A 24,303-nucleotide genomic window follows, 5' to 3' on the forward strand; every position below is an offset into this window, starting at 1 on the left:
ACAATCGATTGAAAGCTCTTGATGTGCAAATGTAACTTCCCACCTTGCGTTCAATAAACTAGGTAATGGGCGGTGAATGGAGAGGAATAGATAGGATAAACACACAGGGTCCTTTACCCAGAGTAGGGGAATCAAGAACCAGTAGACATATGTTTGAGGGGGGGGAGAGATTTAATAGGAACCTGAGGGGCAACTTTCTTTACACAGAAGGTGTATGGAACGAGCTGCCAGAGGAGGTAATTAAGGCAGGTACTATCCGAACGGGTAAAAAGCATTTGGATAGGACAGGATTAGAGTGATTGGACCAAACACAAGCAGGTGGGACTAGTGTAGATGGGACATATTGGCCGGTGTGGGCGTTGGGCTGAAGGCCCCGTTTCCACAATGTATCACTCTTTGACTCTATGAGGTCATAAATAATTGATAAATATGTAGTATCCTCTGCAAAAGGTTGCCAGCTTCCCAATTTGCATCTTTGATTTTTAGCATGGATTTTGTATCCATCCTTTGAATTAACTCTAATGGGTAGTTTAAGGACTAAAAGAACTGATACATTATCTAAAATTTTTTTGGTGCTTCATAGTTACGAAATCAAAGGAGAATCGTAATAAAGTCAAGATAAGGTAGTGCGGATTCCCAGTTAATTCCACAACTTTTTCTGCTTCTTGTAAAGAGGTACATTTATTGCAGTTATTTTTATATTGAGTGCAGCGACATCTTGCTAAATGGTGCCATCCCCAGAGGTATTATCTGAACAATTACTGATGAACTGCTTGAGTTTTGTACTTCCCCTTGGCCAAGACTTCATGACATACATCCGTTCCATACCCAGAAATACATGATTTCTAACGGAGGGTGTACATTGATGAACTCTATAGAATATTCTCGTAATCTCAGGACAGCATATCCAGGTTTACAATGCTTGCTCAAATTCCTCGCCCTGGTTTCACCAATTGAATGGGACTCCTCCTTGCTATTGATAGCAAGCAGAAGCAATTAAAGGCCAAGTGGCTCATCACTCAGGTTGGTGCTGACACACCCTCACAGTTGGAAATGAAACAAGTAGCAAAAGTAACAGTAATTGCCTGGAAGATCCAAAAAGCAATGAGAGGGATATTAAGAGACACTGATGATTGATATCACCAGATATCACCACTTACACAACTATTAGAATTCAAGACATCTTCCAGCATCAAGAACATCTCTTGGTCACACCAGGTATAAATCTGCTTGCAGATGATGGTGATGATGCCATTCCTCCTGCCCCAGTTAATAACCACATCAGTTGTACGCTTCCAGCAGGTCAGGCTCCATCTAATCCCACAGAGACTTACATACATTCATGCAGAGGAAGAGACGGGAAGGGCTGTGTACAATACCACCACCAACTTCCAGTCTCTTCCTCTGGTCTATAATCTTGTCAGTTCATTATCCGTCCCATGTTATCCAAGTTGGCATTACACAGTCACAGAATTACACAAGACTTCAGCCCACTGCATCCAGGCATCCACTTACAGTGGCCATTAGCTTACCAAGTCACACAGGTAGTGTGAGGAAACCACAGTCACACAGGGTAAGGCAAACTCCACACAAACGGTCAGGTTTGCACACCCAGGTCACAGGAAGAGGTGTGGAGGCTTTGCTGATGGTCCAGAAAGGGTTTACCTGCCTGGATTAGTGGACATTAACTATAAAGAAATGGTTGGAGTACCGGGTTCAATCCTGACCATGGGCGCTATCTGTATGAGTTTGTACATTCTCCCTATGTCTGCATAGGTTTTCTCCGGGTGCTCCGGTTTCCTCCCACACTCCAAAGACACACAGGTTTGTAGGTTAATTAGCTTTGATAAAATTGTAAATTGTAAATCATCCCTAGCATGGAGGGTGGGTGACCGCTGGTCAGGGTGGACAGAAGGGCCTGTTTCTGTGCTGTATCTGTAAAGTTAAGCTCTAGCAGCAGCCCCTCATGCCCTGTAGAGAACGGTAGGTCAACAGCAAGCCCCCTTAACCCCAAACCTCTCCCTGTGATGACTGGATTATATTGTAACACTTGTCCGAGCGAGCAGACAATTTCATAGCCGTGAGCCCCGGGTTGGGAAATGCCACATTGTCTACAAACACATTGAAACGATAAACTTCTCCAGTCACAGCCAAGCACACCTCGGGGGCTTTCGCACAGCACTTCATAGTAAGTGACATCCCATGACTAAGGCACAACTATTCTGCTCATAGGCAGGTTCCACAAACAAAAATCCCCAGATTTCTCCAATAATAGAGAATGAACATAAAGAGCAGCCCCAGTTTATTGCCTTTTTGAAAGATAACCCTTGCACTCGAGTCTTTGTGTTCAGGTTAGTGGACTGAATATATTAATTATGTTCATTTATAAACAAATGAAATACTATGTCACGATTGACAAGAGCATTGAATAAGAGCATTTACATAGACTGCAGGTCAACTAGGAAAGTACAATGTTGATGGGCAATGTACTGGCATCACCGACATTCACTCAGTATAACGTGGTCCAAGAACCTGTCTCCCTTCTCATTCCCCATGCCTCTCAGCCTCCATTCAGGACCAGTGCAGTCCCTTGATGTTGGAGACATCTGGGCTCAAAGCTATTTGCAGGAACCCGAGCCTCATTATATATACTGCTAGACTGCACCAGAAACTCATTAATCCATGTATAAGGAGGAACTGCACATGCGGTTTTAAACTGAAGACAGATACAAAAACCTGGAGTAACTCAACGGGTCAGGGATCATCTCTGGAGAAAAGGAATAGGTGACATTTCGGGTCGAGACCCTTCTTCAGACTGAAGATGGGTCTCGACCCAAAACGTCACCTATTCCTTTTCTTCAGAGATGCTGCCTGACCCGCTGAATTACTCCAGCTTTGTGTGGCTGTTCTCATTAATCCATATTAGGACAACATGGGAAGATGCTTATAACCAAATGGGATCAATATAGATAGATTCTCAATGGTCCACATTGACATGGTGGGCCAAAGTGCCTGTTTCTGTGCCATGTGGCAAATTAGCAGCAAATAGAATAGAATAGAATAGAATAGACCATGATGGAGAAGGTGAGGACAGACTCTATGATGGCAGTATAAAACTGGAACATCATTACCTGTGGCAGATTGTGCTTACTCATCTGCCGCAGGAAGTACATCCTCTGTTGGGCCTTTTTGACTGTGGAGTCGATGGTGGACTCCCATTTAAGGTCCCTGGAGATGATGGTTCCAAGGAACTTAAATGACTCCACAGATGTGGAGTGTGATGTTGTTAAAGGTGAGTGGGGGGGGAGGGGAGGAAAGCTCTCCTAAAGTCTACAATCAATTCCACTGTCTTAAGAGAATTGAGCTCCAGTTTGTAACAAAGGCACCAGCTGTGTCACTTCCTGTCTGTAGGCAGATTCCTCCCCATCCTAGATCAGTCCAATCAGGGTTGTGTCGTCCGCACACTTGAGAAGCTTGACAGAGGTGTCCGTGGGGGTGCAGTCATTGGTGTAGAGAGAGTAAAGGAGAGGGGAGAGTACGCAGCCTTGCGGTGCTCCTATGCTGAGGGTCTGCGGGAGAGATGAGCTTTCCCAGCCTCACATGCTGCTTCCTGTCTGTCAGGAAGTTGGTGATTCACTGACAGAAGTGTTCAGGCACAGACAACTGGAAGTTTGGAGTGTAGTAGCTCTGGCATAATGGTGTTGAATGCAGAGCTAAAATCCACAAATAAAATCCTCGCACAGGTCCCCTGGTGGTCTAGGTGCTGGAGGATGAAGTGCAGGCCTAGATTGACTGCATCATCCACTAATCTATTTGCCCAGTATACAAACAGTAGGGGGTCCAGCAGGGGGTTTGTGTTATTTTTCAGCTTGGCCAGCACAAGCCTTTCGAGTGTCTTCATGACTACAGAGGTCAGTGCGACAGGCCTGTAGTCATTAAGACCAGTAATCCTTGCCTTTTTGGGTACAGGGACAATAGTGAAGACTTTGAAGCAGGCAGGGACAGTGCAGGTTTGCAGGGACAGATTGGAAATGCCTGTGTAGACTGGAGCCAGTTGTTCAGCACAGAGCTGGAGGGTAGAGGGGGAAACATTGTCCGGTCTTTGAGATTTCCGGCATTTCTGTCTCCTGAATAGTTTCTCCACCTCCTCAATTGCTATTGTTAGTGATGGAGAAGTGGCCAGACTGATGTTGGGCAGCAACGAAGGGGTGGGTAGTGGACGAGGGCCCAGTCTTTACAGACTGGAGTCAGGCTGTGAGTAGGTGTGAAGTGGTGATTGGGGAGGGGTGGGTGGAGGAGGGACAGGTTATGTTTCTGTCTATCGAACGTGCAGTAGAACTCGTTCAGGTCATTGGTCAGCTGACAATTGTCCAAGGAGTGGGGGGGGAGTTTCCTCGTAGCTGGTGATTTCTTGCAAGCCTTTCTAAACTGAAGAAGTGTCACTAGCTGCTCCTCAATGTTTCAGAGTACCTTTCCTTGGCAGTTCTGATTCCTCTTCTCAGCTTGTACTTTGACTGCCTCCCCGCTCATGTAGGCCTCACCTGGAGACTGGCGGAGCTGTCTGAGTTGTCGGAGTTCTGCTGTAAACCAGTGCTTGTCATTGTTGAACCTGGTCCGGGTCCGGGTCTGGGTCTAGTGGGAATGCAACTGTCCTCTCAAAAGCTGACATATGATGTCACAGTGCCTGTATATTCATCTGAACACATTCCAGTCAGTGCAGTCAAAGCAGGACTGTAGGTTATCAGCAAAGCAAAGAATCAATTAGGGTTTACAAAATGTATCTATTGCATTCATGTAGACTATTGGAGGCTACTTAGCAGTCAAGCATGAATATACTCTTATTTAAACAGCACTCAAAATGGATCTATTAGATCCTTATCCGCCAAGACGTAACTGCACATTTTAGTCAGAGTACAGGAGGGAGTGGTGCCAGAACAGTAAGCCTGTTCTCAATATTAGTAAGACCAAGAAGCTGACTGATGACCTTAGTTTAGTTTTGTTTAGAGATACAGCACGGAAACAGGCTCTTTGGCCCACCAAATCCGCAGCGACCAGCGATCCCCGCACACTAACACTACCCTACACACAGTACGGGGCAATTTACAATTTATACGAAGCCAATTAACATACAAACATGTACGTCTTTGGAGTGTGGGAGGCAACCAGAGCACACGGAGAAAACCAATGCGGTTGCACGGAGGACGTACAAACTCCATACTGACAGCACCTGGTCAAGATTGAACCCGGGTCTGTGGCACTGTAAGGCAGGAACTTTACCACCATGCCACCCACTTGAAGAAGAGAAAGCTGTATCTGCTGTAGGGGCAGGGCAGCAGTGTGGAGGGACTACAGCTGCAAGTTCCTGGGTGTACACATCTCTGATGATCTGGCCAAGGCCCAGTGCATTAATGCAATCACAAGGGAAGCTCACCAATGCCTCTACTTGCTCAGTGGTTTGGGAAGTTTGAGCATGTTTGCCAAAGGCTCTATTCTACTTTTATAGGGGAACAATGAGAGAGCGCACTGTCGGATTGCATCACAACATGGTTCAGTAATTCAAACACTCAAGGCTACAGGAAGTGGTAGACATTGCCTGGTCCATCACAGTACTGATCTCCCATCATCAAAGCGTTGCCTGTAGAAGCAGTTAACGTCAAAGACCCACACCACTGTGGCCACCCTCCCATCTTGTTACTACTGGCAGGAAGGCGGAAGTGGAGCCTGAGATCACTATGTCCAGACGCTTGCATTCAACCATCAGGTCCTTGTATCACCCTGCACCCACAACCTACAACCCACTTTGAACCACTATACTTGGCCTACATACTTTGACAAGCTGGCTTACTTAGAATAGCTGATAATGTTCAATATTTATTGGTTGCTATCGTTATGTCAAAGAGCAAATGTACAACCACAGTAAGACGTTAAGCGTTTCCTTGTTAGAGTTCCCATGTGGTGCATGTGACAAATGAGCCTTTGACCTCTCATCCTATCTTGCAACCTCACCCTCCCTCCTCACCGGGAAAACAACAGTAACTACAGTAGCAGAAGTCTGAGTGTGCAATAGCAATATATATCATCCATATTTATCTTGGCTGGCACAATATTCCAGAATACTCCTTTGGAATTGGGCAGAAGCTCACGTTAGACACACCTTAGACAAGGTAACAGTCCAAGAGCAAAGAGTTTCACTTCCTCTCACATGCATTGCTTGTTATGTAACACCCTCTGGGTCTGTAGAGCATGCAAGGTTCAGCAAAATAGCGAGTATAGTGAGCAGTCTGATCATGTAGACAGGTGATGTCTGTAGTACATTCCCCTCCATCTGGCCACATCAGCACTAATTGACGCGTTTAACATCAGCTGACATCGTCCCAAGCTGCAAACTCTGCCGTGCAAACCGCACTACAATTACAGGTCAATGTCACATGTTCCGAAATTAGCAGCATTTCAAACCTATCCAGTCTGATCTACACACTGAGCGTGAAGAGATTAAACTATTAAAGATACATTAGCCAGGATAACAAGAGTCACTGCCAGCGGGCTGCAGATAAGTTCTCAATTGTTTAGATGATCTTTCTACAAAGTAGCACTGAAGCATTGTAATAATGGTTGTTGACATCCGAGACAGTGGGGAACTGGATTTATACTTTAAAACTGAACAGCTGAATATGTGAGCTCAAGGATGCACGAGCAATCAACTTGCCAAATTTGGACTCAGTGGATGAGTGCGGAGCACTAGTTACATCTCACAAACACTGGCCACCTACAATTCAATCAAAACCTCAGGGCAAAGAAGCACACTGAGCCCTAAGTTATCTAGGAAAGGCACCCTGGCTGCCTCATGCTACCTAGTTTCATGCTACCCATGTGTTAAATGATGCCCAATATACAGCAAGCCAGAACGTGAAATGGGAAAACACTGAGGTTAAAATCTGAACCTGAAAACATAAGCTGCCATGTCACCTTTACAGGCCTGCAGTGTATGTTCAACACTTTATAGTCATAGTCATACAGATGGAAACAGGCCCTTCAGCCCTATTGATCAATGTCGACAAAGATACCCCATCAATACTCATCCCATTTGCCCATGTTTGGCCCATATCTTTCTACGCCTTTCCTTTTCATGTACCTGTCCTAGCGTCTTTTAAATATTCGTAGTTCTTTTCCATACCGTTCTTACATTTGCATTCCTGGGTTGGAACCTTGCTGTATGTCACTTCCAAACCAATTATTCACCAATAATTCTCAGCAGAGTGGAGCTGCTGCCTCACAGCTCAGTCCTAACCCCCACCTGGTCTGTGTGGAGTTTGCACATTCTCCCTTTGTCTAACGTGCTCCAGTTTCCTTTAGTTTAGTTTAGTGTGGTTTAATTGAGTTTCATGATACAGCATGGAAACAGGCCCTTCGTCCACGCCGGCCATCAATCACCCCCTAAACACCAGGGGCAATTAACCTACAAACCCCTACGTCTTTGGGATGTGGGAGGAAACCAGAGCATCTGGAAGGAAATCTACATGGTCATAGGGATAATGGGCAAACTCCACACGGACAGCACCCGAGGTCAGGATCGAACCCAGGTCTCAGGAACCCAGGTGAGGCAGCAGCTCCAGCACTGCACCACATTTCATTGTCCACTGTAAATTTCGACTAATGTCTAGATGAGATGTGGAGTATGAAGAGCTTTTATGGGTAGTGTGTGGGAAGACTGAAATGGAATTAGTAGAGTTAGTACAGGTGAGTGTATGAGACTCTGTGGGCTGAAGGGCCTGCTTCTACACAGTATGGCTCTCAGATCCTAGAAAATGATTCATGTTTGCAGAGACTGCAATGTTTCACAACCTTTCAAAGACCAACTATCATTGTGAGATTTGTGAGTATGGCCTCTGGGAAGCCTACACAAAGCTCCCACATGTAACAGCACTAGTTTGGGATGTTGATTTGCTTCAGTTTCACCTCAGAGGGATGGTTCCTCTCTTTACCAACCATCTCGGCAAGGATTGAAAGCCCATCTCTGGGCTTAATGCAGATAGGTGCAAGTAGTGTAGGAAGGAACTGCGGATGCAGATATAAACCGAAGATAGACAGAAAATGCTGGAGTAACTCAGCGGGACAGGCAGCATCTCTGAAGAGAAGGAATGGGTGACGTTTCGGGTCGAGACCCTTCTTCAGACTTCTTCAGATGCAAGTAGTTGTATTTTGGGAAGTCAAACCAGGGCAGGTTTGTATGGTAGAGCAACTCCATTTGCCTGGTTTGCCTCTAAACATGGCAACATCCTCGTAAATCTTTTGATTAGCTTTGGATGTGTTGAATTATCCAAGCAAATAACCACAATGCATTCTGTAGATGGTACAAAGTGCAGCCACATTAAGCCGGTAGTGGAGGGAATGAATGTTTCGGGTGGTGGATGTGGTATCATTTAAGCAGATGACTTTGCCATGTATGGTGCTGAGCTTCTAGTGTCAATGGATGCACTCGTCCAGACAAGAGGAGCATACTTAATCCCACTCTAACGTGTGCCTTGCAGATGGTGGAAAGACTTTGGACAGAAGAGATAAGCTGCTTGCTGTCAGATACCCCACTCTTCATGGAACCATGATGGTCTAGTTCAGTGCCTGGTCAACCGTAGAATGATGGTGTGGATCGTAGCAATGGGAACTCTACTACAGATCAAGGCAGTTAAGGGCCTGTCCCACTTGCCGAATTTTTGGGTGACTGCCGGCATCATTGACTGACATATCAGGACACCGTAAAACGCGCGGCGGTGACGTGGCGTGATGACCTATTGACGTGCGGTGTTTTTTCAAGTCACAACATTTTTTGTCGCCGCTGGATTGTGAAATGTTCAAGATCTTTTGGCCACAGTAATATGACGCCGGCAGTCGCCGAAAAAATCACCAAGTGGGACAGGCCTCTCTTGTTGGAGATGATCTTTCCTGCCATGTTTGTAATGCAACGCTTACTTGCTATTTATCAGTCCTGCTGCTATATTTAAAGTTAGAATTTCACCTTTAAAACCAGTGGTTATCAAAAGGTGAGGGGTGGGGCCACTAACAACACCCCACCCCATAAATACTTTATCATGAAGGGTATAAAGTGTGAATTCACTCAAGACTATGTAAACAGGCTCTGTTCAGAACAGATGCCTGTGGGCATGAAACATTCTCCACAGAAGCTGCTCAACACATAGGGCCAAAAGGAGACACAACTTGTCTACCTGATGGACGAGGTATCCAGGAGGACATGAAGCGATGAGCAGGAGTGAATGCTCAGCTGTAGTTAAAACTTCCATTGCTGGAGTGCAGGCTGAATATTGAATAGCTCCAGGCTTGTACTAAATCGTACTGTTCACACCTGACACAAGGAAGATAGACTTAGAAATCAGTTATTCTCACTGTGCCCTCTTCATCCAACATGACAGATTGTAGAGCAGCTCCCTGCAGTGTCTGGGTCCATCCTGTCCACAGGATGGCTGCTTACTTGTCTAAAGAATCACTAACTGCACCTCTAAAGATGATTGTGTGCTACACTTTGGGTCTATACTTTTCTAGTGCCAAGTCCCTTTAACAGATGGTGGAAATGCTGAGTAAATGTTACTGATGGAAACAGCTCTCCCTCGCCATGGAAACCACTCTTCCACTGGGTTACCATCAACGAGTTCCAGGTTGTGATAGGCCAGACCTTGCACTAATTGTCCTGATAATATTCTATTTACAATACCCAACCAATTAGCTCATGCTGCATTTGATCTTGCTCATATTATGTCATATCAATAACCATTAATGATTTATTCTCTGACAAGGTCATAGCTAGAAATATTAGAACTAAAGTATTTCCATGCAGCGTACATAACCACATAGAATATAGATCAATTTAATGTGGCATTTAACACCATCATGTGAAGCACAAATTTTGTGGGCCGAATGGCTCGTTCGTGTGCTGTACAGTTCATAAGTTCATGTCAAAGGAACAGAATTAGGCTATTCGGCCCATCAAGTCCACCACCATTCAATCATGGATGATCTATCTTTCCCTTCAACCCCATTCTTCTGCCTTCTCCCCATAATCCCTGACACACATACTAATCAAGAACCTATCAAACTCCACCTTAAACATATCCATTGATTTGGCCTCCACTGCCTTCTGTGGCAAATAATTCCACAGATTCACCATCTTCTGACCAAAGAAATTCCTCCTCATCTCCTTTCTAAAGGTCCATCTTTTTATTCTGAGGCTATGCCCTCTGGTTCTAGACTCGCTCACTCGTGGAGACATCCTCTCCACATCCACTCTACCCAACCCTCTCACTCTTCGGTAAGTTTCAATGAGGACCCTCTCATCCTTCCAAACTCCAGCGAGCGCCCAGTGCCGTCAAAAGCTCATCATATGTTAACCCAATCATCCCAGGGATCATTCTGGTAAACCTCCTCTGGACCCTCTGCACAGTTCTATGTTCAATGTAAATATAATGTGGGGTGAAACAGTGGCCTCTCCTCCCCAACAATTCATCACAAAGCACTCAAACCCTCTTGATATCTGGTCGATCTGTAAACTAGAAAACCCATGCTGGGTGCAATGGGCCGAGACACCGCGTGGCCACATCTAACGGAACCTGCAACTAAATAAGGTTTAAACTATGACACTGACTTTGCACTTTATCTTAATTGCGTTTTCACCAATAAAATTTTATCACCACACTATTTGATATTAGGCACTCGAAATAAGGCAGTTAATTTGAGAATCAACACTTTAAAAATAACTTAATTTGAAGCTACTTTTAATGGAGAGGACCGGTAATCAGCGTCAATGTGATTAATTTCACCACATGCTCTAGTGCACTGTGCAAACCACACACACAGTGCAAACCACATACACAGTGCAAACCACACTCTAGTGCAACGTGCAAACCACACGCTATAGTGCACAGTGCAAACCATACGCAGTGTAAACCACACGCACAGTGTACAGTGCAAACCACATGCTATAGTGCACAGTGCAAATCACACGCACAGTGCACAGTGTAAACCACACGCTACAGTGCACAGTGCAAACCATACGCAGTGTAAACCACATGCACAGTGCAAACCACATGCTATAGTGCACAGTGCAAATCACACGCACAGTGCACAGTGTAAACCAAACGCACAGTGCAAACCACATACTATAGTGCACTGTGCAAAACACACCCAATACTGCACAGTGCAAACCACACGCTATAGTGCACAGTGCAAACCACACGCTATAGTGCACAGTGCAAACCATACGCAGTGTAAACCACGCGCACAGTGCATAGTGCAAACCACATACTATAGTGCACAGTGCAAACCACACGCTATAGTGCACAGTGCAAACCACACGCTATAGTGCACAGTGCAAACCATACGCAGTGTAAACCACACGCGCAGCGCACACCACATGCTATGCACAGTGCAAATAACATGCTATAGTGCACAGTGCAAACCATACGCAGTGTAAACCACATGCACAGTGCACACCACATGCTATAGTGCACAGTGCAAATCACATGCACAGTGCAAACCACAGAGTGCACAGTGCAAATCACACGCTATAGTGCACAGTGCAAACCATACGCACAGTGTAAACCACATACACAGTGCATAGTGCAAACCACATGCTATAATGCACAGTGCAAATCACACGCACAGTGCACCGTGCAAACCATACGCAGTGTAAACCACACGCACATAGTGCACAGTGCAAACCACACACTATAGTGCACTGTGCAAACCACACACTATAGTGCACAGTGCAAACCACACACTATAGTGCACAGTGCAAACCACACACTATAGTGCACAGTGCAAACCACACGCTATAGTGCACTGTGCAAACCACACACTATAGTGCACAGTGCAAACCACACACTATAGTGCACTGTGCAAACCACACACACAGTGCACACCCTCATCGCAACACATGGGGCGCAGGTTGAAGATAAAGCCCATTCAATCAACCACAAGCACTCTGGCCCGCAATCCTATCCAATATAATAGGTAATTGTATCTTGACTCTTTAAAGAATAATAATTTTAATTAACTATTTACATAAAATAAACACACCAATACAAACAAAGCCACCACCAGTAGTACAAAGCAAAACAATTCTTAAATATTAAATATACTGAGTATTAAATAACGATGTTACAATCCCCATTGAGGATGACTTCCACCCCCACGCGGTGCTCAACGGTTCCGGAAATGGCGCCCGTGGACAGCGCGTAGTCCCTCTCAAGTACCACCCGGGCGCGATGTAACCCCGGAAAAGGGGCAGGCAGCCGGCTCTTCCACCTGGCGCCGTGACTGGCGAATGGCCAGCTTGGCCAGGTCCCTAAAGTCACTTTAGATGGGGCTATGCAGACGGCACGGGCAACGTCACATCTCCAGCTACATGTGCACAGGTAATGTTGGCATCCTGTAGCAGCTCAATATGTGTTCACCACCGTCGGGCAACCCAACATTGCAGTGCAGCCCAACCTACTGCCCCACAGCCACACCGCTTACAACAGTGTTTTTTTTTAACCAAATATAAAAGTAATCATTTACAATAATATGTACAATACAAAACAATACCAAAAAAACCCACCACCATAATACAAGTACAACAAATATTCTCAAGTACTGAACATTAAATAACGGCAGCTATCCTTATTCAGGATACATTCCACCCCCTACGGTGGCCTGATCTACACGGCAGCAGAGTATGATTTAAACAGTCCGAGCCCGCAGCGATTGACTAGCAGTTGTTGTACATTACAGATATATATACATGTACACAGATGCAGTATTTACAGAAGCAGCCTGCACTCAGCACACCGGTCGGGTTTACATTCACTGGCCGTTTGTGAATACAGTAAATAAGCAATTAGTGCTGACACTGAGCAAGGTGGGGCATTGACTATAAACATGCTTACAGGGATGGGACAGGTTTGAGGGATATGGACCAAACGCGGGAAGTTTGGAACTAGTTTGGGACATGTTGGGCCGAAGGGTCTGTTCCTACACTGTATGAAGACGTTACCCAACGTACCAGACTTCAGGGGGCAGTGTGTATGGCGCCCCAAGACATTTTCAATGTTAAAACACCGTGTTTGCTGGCGGTGCAGCAGCGGTGTGTGAGGCGCGGGTGTGTGTGCAAGGAACGGGTGTGCAATGCGGGTGTGTGTGGGCAAGGAACGGGTTGCAAGGCGTGGGTGTGTGGGTGTGTATGAGGTGCGGGTGTGTGTGCAAGGAACACCCCTTGCGGGTGTGTGTGTGCAAGGAACGGGTGTGCAATGCGGGTGTGTGGGGGCAAGGAACGGGTTGCAAGGCGTGGGTGTGAGGCGTGGGTGTGTATGAGGTGCGGGTGTGTGTGCAAGGAACACCCCTTGCGGGTGTGTGTGAGAGGCGCTGATGTGCATGTGTGTGAGGTTGCGGATGCGCGCGCAAGAAACGGGTGTGCAAGATGGGGTGTGTGCTTGAGGCGCGAGTGTGTGTGTGTGAGGCATAGGTGGCAACGATGCGGGCGTGGGCGAGTGTGTGGTGTGGTGTGCAAGACGCGGGTGGGTGTGTATGCGTGAGTGTGAGGCGCGGGTGTGCAAGGCTCGCGTGTGAGGCGCGGGTGTGAGGCAAGGCGGGTGTGTGTGTGTGAGGCGCGGGTGTGCAAGGCTCGCGCGTGTGTGTGTGAGAGGCGCAGGTGTGCAAGGCGCGGGTGTGCAAGGAGCGGGTATGTGTGTGCCTGTTAGGCGCAGGTGTGCAAGGCGCGTGTGTGTGAGAGAGAGGCGTGTGTGTGGAGAGGCGTGTGTGTGAGTGGGTCGGGTCACACACGGACTGTGCAACATTAACTACACGCCTGCTCCGCCACTAGTACACACAGAGCGACGACGTGGTCAGGCCTCGCAACCCCGCCTCACCAACCCGGCCGGGAACTACTCCCGCACCGCTCTCCCTCCACCCGCTGCCCCCTGAACTTTGCGCAAGTGTCCACAGACCAATTGACATTGACAAATAACCGAAAAGTTCTGATGGGCTCCATGAGTGTGTTGTGAAGTCTCCTGGACACTCCCGCGGCTGGTGGCCAACCTCACCCTGTTTGTGATGCTCACTACCCGTCCCTGGCTGCCCCTGTGTGTGGAGTGTGTGTGTGTGGTACTCATTACCTGCCCTTGCCCGTGGTTTGTGATACTTGCTGCTGTCGTTCCTCCTTAGTGGGGCGTGTGGGCCGCACTACTGTGGTACTCACTACCTGCATTTGTCCGTTTACATGTGTGCATGCAGTGCGTGGTACTCACTAGTGTGGGGTGTGGTACTCACTAGTGCGTGGTATGTGTGTGTGTGTGGTGCTCACTAGTGTGGTGTGTGTGTGATGTACTCACTAGTGTGTGATGTACTCACTAGTGTGTGTTGTGCTCACTAGTATGTGCGTGTGTGTGATGTACTCACTAGTGTGTGTGATGTACTCACTAGTGCGTGGTATGTATGTGTGTGTGGTGCTCACTAGTGTGGTGCTTACTGTTGTGTGGTGTGTGTGTGATGTACTCACTAGCGTGTGATGTACTCACTAGTGTGTGTTGTGCTCACTAGTATGTGCGTGTGTGTGATGTACTCACTAGTGTGTGTTGTACTCACTAGTGTGTGTTGTGCTCACTAGTATGTGCGTGTGTGTGATGTACTCACTAGTGTGTGTTGTGCTCAAGAGTGTGTGGTGTGTGATGTACACACTAGTGTGTGTTGTGCTCACTGGTGTGTGTGATGTACTCACTAGTGCGTGGTGTGTGTGGTGCTCACTAGTGAGGTGTGTGTGGTGCTCACTAGTGTGGTGTGTGTGTGTGGTGCTCACTAGTGTGGTGTGTGCGTGTGTGGTGCTCACTAGTGTGGTGTGTGTGTGTGTGGTGCTCACTAGTGTGGTGTGTGTGGTGCTCACTAGTGTGGTGTGTGTGATGCTCACTCTAGTGGTGTGGGCGTGTGTGGTTCTCACTAGTGTGGTGGTGTGTGGTGCTCACTAGTGTGGTGTGTGTGTGTGGTGCTCACTAGTGTGGTGTGTGTGTGTGGTGCTCACTAGTGTGGTGTGTGCGTGTGTGGTGCTCACTAGTGTGGTGGTGTGTGGTGCTCACTCACCAGCACTCTGGAGAAGCGCTCCTCCAGCTCTCCCTCGTTGTCGGGCACGGGTAGTTTGGGGACGCTGGGCTGCTGTGTGCGGATCTCTTTCCCCGGGGACAGCTCCATGCCGCCGGCAGCATTGCCCATCCTGGCGCCAGCAAAGTGCTTCAACACGCTCAACTTCACACTATCCAGGATGGAGCCGCGGCCACAGTCCGGGGGCAGCGAATTAAAAATAACAGAGAGCGAGAGAGAGAGAGAGAGAGAGAGAGAGAGGGCAGAACGCCGCCGCGACACTCTCAGAGCCCACGGAGATAGTCCGGGAGGATGCTGTGATGATGGAGCCCAGTGTCAGCGCGGTAGTTGCAGGCTGCTTGCGGGCCAACGTGCTCCATGTCGGGGCGCACACATGCGAGCGGGGTGCGGGGGAGAGGTGGCAGTGAGCGGCCGCTGCTGGAGAGGAAGTGAAGGTTCCGTGCACGGCAGCTGCACACAGCACACTGACACCTCGGCTTTCCGCTCAGCGCTCGCAGACGCTGCCTCTGCACAGAGCCGAGCGGAGTGGAGACCCGCACACTCCCCCACGCCGGCCCGCTCGATCGCTCGCTCGCTCGCTGCTCCACCCTGGCGCTATGTGCACTGGTCGCTTCTGGGGGGACGCATCTCCCCCGGGGAACAGGTGGACCAGGTGCAGGTAGACGGGGTGCAGCGCCCACTGCCCTAGAGCTGCCGCCCGGCTCTCCCCCCCCCCCCCCCCCCCCCCCCCCCCCCCCCCCCGGCTGGGCAGAGGCGGAGGCGAAGCTGCAACGAAGGGAGTAGCCATGGCCGGGCAGCCACGACCACCTGCCCAGCTCCCAGCCCAGCGAAACCGGGAGCACCGGCAGCGCCGTCCGCGGGGCCCTAACGCCCCCTCTCTCCCCTCTCTCTCTTCTTCCCTTCCCTCCCCTCCCTCCCTATCTCAACCCTCTCTCTTCTCTCCCCTTCCCTCCCTTCGTCTCTCTCCCATCTCTCCCCCTCTCGCTCCCCTTCCTCTCTCACCCCCTCAATCCCTCCTCCTCCCCGACCCCCTCCCTCTCTCCCCATCCCATTGACTTTCTCCAAATCCCCCCCCCCCCTCTCCCTCCTCTAACCCCTGCCCTCCCTCTCTCTCTCGCTCCCCTCCACCCCCTCCCTCTCCATCCCACTCTCTCCAACTCCCTCCTCCCCACACCCTCCCCCCTCCCTCTCTTCCCCATCCACCGGCTGGGTGTGGGAAGAGACTGTCTTGGTTTAAAGCTGTATCGGTGAGCCGGCATCAACGGGAGAGTTAAGTTACCACGCTTGTGTCTGTTTGTAAACCTACCCGCGCCCCGTGTCCGTGGGGGGAAGGACACGGGTCTGTGAGAGAGCGCAGACACACTTCACTCCCGCGGTACATGTTTCAGACTGACGCCTCGTTGCTCCCGGTATGACAGCAGCGCTGTGCAAAATGCCCCATAAATACCAGTGGAATTGACAGAGAATCATGAAAGGAACCCAACGAAGCAACAATAACATTTTCAAGATTTCTTCCCAGTTTAAAGATTAACATTGGTCTACCGCGCTATTAAAGGGCAAGGCGTGCATAAGGATCATTTGTTTCAAAACGGTTGTTAGCGGACTGTGTAACGTCTGAAATTGGAACTTTTTCCAATGTTCTATAGATTCAGGATCAGTTCCTGTGGATTGGAGGGTAGCTAACGTTATCCCACTTTTTAAGAAAGGAGGGAGAGAAAACAGGGAATTATAGACCAGTTAGCCTGACATCGGTGGTGGGGAAGATGCTGGAGTCAACCATAAAATATGAAATAGCGGCACATTTGGATAGCAGTAACAGGATTGGTCCGAGTCAGCATGGATTTACCAAGGGGAAATCATGCTTGACTAATCTTCTGGAATTTTTTGAGGATGTAACTAAGAAAATGAACAAGGGAGAGCCAGTGGTTGTAGTGCACCTGGACTTTAAGACAGCATTTGATAAGGTCCCACATAGGAGATTAGTGGGCAAAATTAGGGCACATGGTATTGCGGGTAGAGTGCTGACATGGATAGAAAATTGTTTGGCTGACAGAAAACAAAGAGTAGGGATTAACGGGTCCCTTATAGAATGGCAGGTAGTGACTAGTGGGGTACCGCAAGGCTCAGTGCTGGGACCGCAGCTATTTACAATATACATCAATGATTTAGATGAAGGGATTCAAAGTAACATTAGCAAATTTGCAGATGACACAAAGCTGGGTGGCAGTGTGAACTGTGAGGAGGATGATATGAGAATGCAGGGTGGCTTGGACAGGTTTGGGTGAGTGGGCAGATGCATGGCAGATGAAGTTTAATGTGGATAAATGAAATGATTGAAATGAAATGATTCAATTTATTGTCATTGTCAGTGTACAGTACAGAGACAACGAAATGCATGCAAATGTGAGGTTGTCCACTTTGGTAGCGAAAACAGGAAGGCAGATTATCATCTAAATGGTGTAATTGGGAAAAGGGATCTGGGGGTCCTTGTTCACCAGTCAATGAAAGTAACTATGCAGGTACAGCAGGCAGTAAAGGAAGAGAATGGCATGTTGGCCTTCATAATAAGATGAGTTGAGGACAGGAGCAAAGACGTCCTTCTGCAGTTGTAAAGGGCCCTACCTGGAGTATTGTGTGCAGTTTTGGTCCCCTAATTCGAGGAAGGACATTCTTGCTATTGAGGGAGTGCAGTGTAAGTTTACAAGGTTAATTCCCGGGATGGCGGGACTGTCATATGCTGAGAGAATGGAGTAGCTGGGCTTGTATACTCTGGAGTTTAGAAGGATGAGAGGGAATCTCATTGAAACATATAAGATTATTAAGGGGTTGGACACACTAGAGGCAGGAAACATGTTCCCATTGTTGGGGGAGTCCAGAACCAGGGGCCACAGTTTAAGAGTAAGGGGTATGCCATTTAGAACAGAGATGACGAAACACTTTTTCACACAGAGAGTTTGGAATTCTCTGCCTCAGAGTGCGGTGGAGGCTGGTTCTCTGGATACTTTCAACAGGGAGCTAGATAGGGCTCTTAACGATAGCGGAGTCAGGGGATATGGGGAGAAAGCAGGAACGGGGTACTGAATAGGGATGATCAGCCATGATCACATTGAATGGCGGTGCTGGCTCGAAGACCCAAATGGCTTACTCCTGCTCCTATTGTTTACTATCTATTGTCTATTGAAAAGAGACCATTTTAACCGAGGAATGGGTGTTTGACGATGATAGTTACACTGGTCCGGCTCATCTCCTTCCCCTGTTATTTCCACTGTTTGGTGTGCCTGCTCTATCAGTGTGAAACTTCACACAATCATCACCCGCTGGTCTTTTACAGCATGTTGTCCTTTTTTTACTGTTTCATTTACTCAAAATTTGCAAGTTTCCCTCATTATCAACCGTTTCAATGTCTGAAGAAGCATGAGCAAGTCATCTGAAAATAGAATGCTATCTATTGTTTAATGATACAATGGAAAGAGGTGCCTTGATGTCTATTTTCAGCCAAAGCACTCATAACCAGTATTTGATGTACCATCATCAAGAGTCAGAGTGGTTTACTGTCACATGTTCCAGCAGCACAACAGAGCATGTAAACATAGTACTCTAACAATATTATAAACGAGAAACAAATGTTTAAGAAGGAACTGCAAATGCTGGTTTAAACTGAAGATACACACAAAAAGCTGAAGTAACACTGGAGAGAAGGAATGGGTGATGTTTCGGGTCAAGACCCTTCTTCAGGCTAGTCAGGGATAAGGGAAATGAGAGATATAGAAGATGATGGAGCGAGATACAGAATAATGAATGAAAGATATGCAAAAAAGTTACAATGATAAAGGAAACAGGCCATTGTTAGCTGTTAGGTGAAAACAAGAAGTTGCTGCGACTTGGGTGGGGGAGGGATAGAGAGAGAGGGAATGCCGGGGCTACCTGAAGTGAGAGAAATCAATATTCATACCACTGGGCTGTAAGCTGCCCAAGCAAAATTAGAGATGCTGTTCCTCCAATTTGTGTTTAGCCTCACTCTGTCAATGGAGGAGACCTAGGACAGAAAGGTCAGTGGGAATGGGAAGGAGAATTAAAGTGTTTAGCAACTGGGTTAGGTTCAGGCGGGCTGAGCAAAGGTGTTCAGCAAAACGATCGCGTTTGGTCTCGCCAATGTATAAGAGTCCACATCATGAACAATGGATACAGTAGATGAGGTTGGAGGAGGTGCAAGTGAACCTCTGCCTAAAATGAAAAGACTGTCAGGGCAGACACAAAAAGCTGGAGTAACTCAGCAGGACAGGCAGCATCTCAGGAGAGAAGGAATGGGTGATGTCTCGACCCGAAATGTCACTCATTCCTTCTCTCCAGAGATGCTGCGTGTCCCGCTGACCTACTCAAGCTTTTTGTGTCTATCTTCGGTTTAAACCAGCATATGTAGTTCCTTCTTACACAAGGCTGTCGGGGTCCCTAGACAGAGTTGAGAGAGGAGGTACAGGGACAGGTGTTTGATCTGCTGTGGTTGCAGGGGAAGCTACCTGGGAAGGGGGTGGTTTTGGTGGGAAGGAATGAGTGAATCAGGGAGATGCGGAGGGAACAGTCTCTGCTGAAGGTGGAAATGGGTGGAGATGGGAAGATGTGACTAGTGGTGGGATCTCGTTGGAGGTGACGAAAAATGTCGGAGGAATATGTGTTGCATGAGACAGCTGATGGGATGAAGACCGAAAAAGGTTATTATGGGGAACAAGGAAATGGCAGATTAGTTGAATAGGTACTTTGGATGCGTCTTCACTAAGGAGGACACAAACAATCTTCCTGATATAGTAGTGGCCAGAGAATCTGGGGTGACAGAGGAACTGAAGGAAATCCACATTAGGCAGGAAATGGTGTTGGGTAGACTGATGGAACTGAAGGCTGATAAATCCCCAGGGCCTGATGGTCTGCATCCCAGGGTACTTAAGGAAGTGGCTCTAGAAATCGTGGATGCATTGGCGATAATTTTCCAATGTTCTATAGACTCAGGATCAGTTCCCGTGGATTGGAGGGTAGCTAATGTTATCCCACTTTTTAAGAAAGGAGGGAGAGAGAAAACAGGGAATTATAGACCAGTTAGCCTGACATCAGTGGTGGGGAAGATGCTGGAGTCAATTATAAAATATGAAATAGCCGCACATTTGGATATCAGTAACAGGATCGGTCCGTCAGCATGGAATTACGAAGGGGAAATCATGCTTGACTAATCTTCTGGAATTTTTTGAGGATGTAACTAGGAAAATGGACAAGGGAGAGTCAGTGGCTGTAATGTACCTGGACTTTCAGAAAGCATTTGATAAGGTCCCAAATAGCAGATTAGTGGGCAAAATTAGGACACATGGTATTGGGCGTAGAGTGCTGACATGGATAGAAAATTAGTTGGCAGACAGGAAACAAAGATTAGGGTATAACAGGTCCCTTATAGAATGGCAGGCAATGACTAGTGGGGTAGAGCAAGGCTCGGTGCTGGGACCGCAGCTATTTAGAATATACATCAATGATTTAGATGAAGGGATTCAAAGTAACGTTAGCAAATTTGCAGATTGCACAAAACTTGGTGGCAGTGTGAACTGTGAGGCGGATGCTATGATAATGCAGGGTGACTCGGACAGGTTGGGTGAGTGGGCAGATGCATGGCAGATGCAGTATAACATGGATAAATGTGAGGTTATCCACTTTGGTATCAAAAACAGGAAGGCACTTTACTATCTAAATGGCGTCAAGTTGGGAAAAGGGGAAGTACAACGGGATCTGAGGGTCCTTGTTCATCAGTCTATGAAAGTAAGCATGCAGGTACAGCAGGCAGTGAAGAAAGCGAATGGCATGTTGGCCTTTATAACACGAGGAGTTGAGTATAGGAGCAAAGAGGTCCTTCTGCAGTTGTACAGAGCCCTAGTGAGACAACACTTGGAGTATTGTGTACAGTTTTGGTCCGTTAATTTGAGGGAGGACATTCTTGCTATTGAGGGAGTGCAGCGTAGGTTTACAAGGTTAATTCCCAGGATGGCGGGACTGTCATATGCTGAGAGAATGGAGCAATAGTGCTTGTACACTCTGGAGTTTAGGATGAGAGGGGATCCTATTGAAACATGTAAGATTGTTAAGGGTTTGGACACACTAGAGGCAGGAAACATGTTCCCGATGTCGGGGGAGTCCAGAACCAGGGGCCACAGTTTAAGAATAAGGTGTAAGCCATTTAGAACGGAGACGATGAACTGCTTTTATGTCTGTGAAATTCTTTGCCTCAGAGGGCGGTGGAGGCCGGTTCTCTGGATACTTTCAGGAGAGAGCTAGATAGGGCTCTTGAAGATAGCGGAGTCAGGGGATATGGGGAGAAGGCAGGAACGGGGTACTGATTGGGAATGATCAGCCATGATCACATTAAATGGTGGTGCTGGCTCGAAGGGCCGAATGGCCTACTCCTGCACCTATTGTCTATTGTAAGGACTAGGGAGACTCTATCTCTGTAACGACTAGGGGGAGGGGGAGCAAGGGCGGATCTGCGGGCTACAGAAGAGACACGGGTGAGGGCCTCATCTATGATGGGAGAGAAGAACCCCAGTTCCGTTAAGAATTAGGACATCTCAGATATCCTGGTATGGAACACCTCATCTTGGGTGCAGATGTGGCGTAGACAGAGGAATTGGGATTAGGGGATAGAGTCTTTGCAGGAAGCAGGGTGGGAAGAAGTGTAGTCAAGATAGTTGTCGGAGTCAGTGGGCTTGTAATAGATGTCAGTTGATAATATATCTCCTGGGATGGAGACGGTGAGATCAAGAACGGGGAGGGACGTGTCAGAGATGGTCCAAGTGAATTTGAGTGCAGGATGGAAATTGGTGGTGATATACATATATATATATATATATAATGCATGTGCCTCATCGGAGCAGATCAGTGGGAGAATCCACAGCTGAACTGTGCCAGTGTCTGTGTTTGTAGGAAGGGATGTTGGGCCAAGACTCTGCAGGGCTGAGAGTATAGAGGGCAGTGAGCCCGTGCAAGGAGGTGGTGTCAACCTGTACGACCTTGGCAGATGGGAGTGAACTGGAACACCTGAAGGAGTCCCATGTGGTGACAGGGAGAGTGTACAAGCAGGCAGCAATGGAGGCCAGGTATAAACCTGGGGATCACTGGAGTTCAGACACATCTGCAGTGCCAGCATTCTGTTCCATTGTTTAAAAAGGGGTCTAAGAGTAAACCTAGCAATTATAGACCTGTTAGTTTGACGTCAGTGGTGGGCAAATTAATGGAAAGAATACTTAGAGATAATATATATAAGCATCTGGATAAACAGGGTCTGATTAGGAACAGTCAACATGGATTTGTGCCTGGAAGGTCTTGTTTAACTAATCTTCTTGAATTTTTTGAAGATGTTACACGGGAAATTGATGAGGGTAACGCAGTGGGTGTTGTGTATATGGACTTCAGTAAGGCCTTTGACAAGGTTCCTCATGGAAGGTTGGTTAAGAAGGTTCAATGGTTGGGTATTAATGGTGGAGTAGCAAGATGGATTCAACAGTGGCTGAATGGGAGATGCCAGAGAGTAATGGTGGATGGTTGTTTGTCAGGTTGGAGGCCAGTGACGAGTGGGGTGCCACAGGGATCTGTGTTGGGTCCACTGTTGTTTGTCATGTACATCAATGATCTGGATGATGGTGTGGTAAATTGGATTAGTAAGTATGCAGATGATACTAAGATAGGTGGGGTTACGGGTAATGAAATAGAGTTTCAAAGTCTACAGACAGATTTATGCCAGTTGGAAGAGTGGGCTGAAAGATGGCAGATGGAGTTTAATGCTGATAAGTGTGAGGTGCTACATCTTGGCAGGACAAATCAAAATAGGACGTACATGGTAAATGGTAGGGAATTGAAGAATGTAGGTGAACAGAGGGATCTGGGAATAACTGTGCACAGTTCCCTGAAAGTGGAATCTCATGTAGATAGGGTGGGTAAAGAAAGCTTTTGGTGTGCTGGCCTTTATAAATCAGAGCATTGAGTATAGAAGTTGGGATGTAATGTTAAAATTGTACAAGGCATTGGTGAGGCCAATTCTGGAGTATGGTGTACAATTTTGGTCGCCTAATTATAGGAAGGATGTCAACAAAATAGAGAGAGTACAGAGGAGATTTACTAGAATGTTGCCTGGGTTTCAGCAACTAAGTTACAGAGAAAGGGTGAACAAGTTAGGGCTTTATTCTTTGGAGCGCAGAAGGTTAAGGGAGGACTTGATAGAGGTTTTTAAAATGATGAGAGGGATAGACAGAGTTGACGTGGAAAAGCTTTTCCCACTGAGAGTAGGGAAGATTCAAACAAGGGGACATGACATGAGAACTAAGGGACAGAAGTTTAGGGGTAACATGAGGGGGAACATCTTTACTCAGAGAGTGGTAGCTGTGTGGAATGAGCTTCCAGTGAAGGTGGTGGAGGCAGGTTCGTTTTTATCATTTAAAAATAAATTGGATAGTTATATGGATGGGAAGGGAATGGAGGGTTATGGTCTGAGCGCAGGTATATGGGACTAGGGGAGATTATGTGTTCGGCACGGACTAGAAGGGTTGAGATGGCCTGTTTCCGTGCTGTAATTGTTATATGGTTATATGGTTATATTCCAACCTAGGCTGGAGAAATGGAGCATCAGGGCAACTGCTCTGTAAATGTTCTGTGTACCACCAGAACACTAGGGTGGCAGAGTGGCAGAGCGGTAGAGTTGCTGCCTTACAGTACGAGATCCGGGTTCGATCCTGACTATGGGGACTGTCTGTACAGAGTTTGTATATTCTCCCTGTGAACACGTGGGTTTTCGCCGGGTGCACCGGTTTCCTCCCACATTCCAAAGACGTACAGGTTTGTAGGTTAATTGCCTTCGGTAAAAATTGTAAATTGTCCCTAGTGTGTTAGTGTACAGGGTGATTGCTGATCGGCATGGACTCGGTGGGCCAAAGGGCCTGCTTCCATGCTGTATCTCTAAAATAAACTAAACTAAACCACATCTTACATTTAAACTTTATACAGCTGGGGAATCATGGTCAACCTGGAGAATCACCAAGCTCACATTGGTTGCTGCTCCCTACCTTAGGAGAGGGAACTGTGGTTGGCTCTCCTGGTATAAAGATCTTCTGGGACCTTCTTCCATACAGAGGCTGCAATCCTGAGGAATGT

At 47.4% G+C, this 24,303-nt stretch overlaps 1 protein-coding gene across 1 annotated transcript in view; it reads right to left on the reverse strand.

The window, feature by feature from the left end:
• The window catches only part of LOC129710407 (formin-like protein 1), a 265,388-nt gene extending 249,728 nt beyond the window's left edge, over positions 1-15,660 (reverse strand). Inside the window, exon 1 of the mRNA XM_055657387.1 lies at positions 15,115-15,660. Coding sequence (XP_055513362.1) covers positions 15,115-15,243 — 129 coding nt within the window. The 5' untranslated portion in view covers positions 15,244-15,660. The remainder of the gene's footprint in view (positions 1-15,114) is intronic.
• Positions 15,661-24,303: the final 8,643 nt, after the last annotated feature.

The sequence above is a fragment of the Leucoraja erinacea genome, chromosome 27 (assembly GCF_028641065.1).
Source record: "Leucoraja erinacea ecotype New England chromosome 27, Leri_hhj_1, whole genome shotgun sequence".
NCBI classification, from domain to species: domain Eukaryota; kingdom Metazoa; phylum Chordata; class Chondrichthyes; order Rajiformes; family Rajidae; genus Leucoraja; species Leucoraja erinaceus.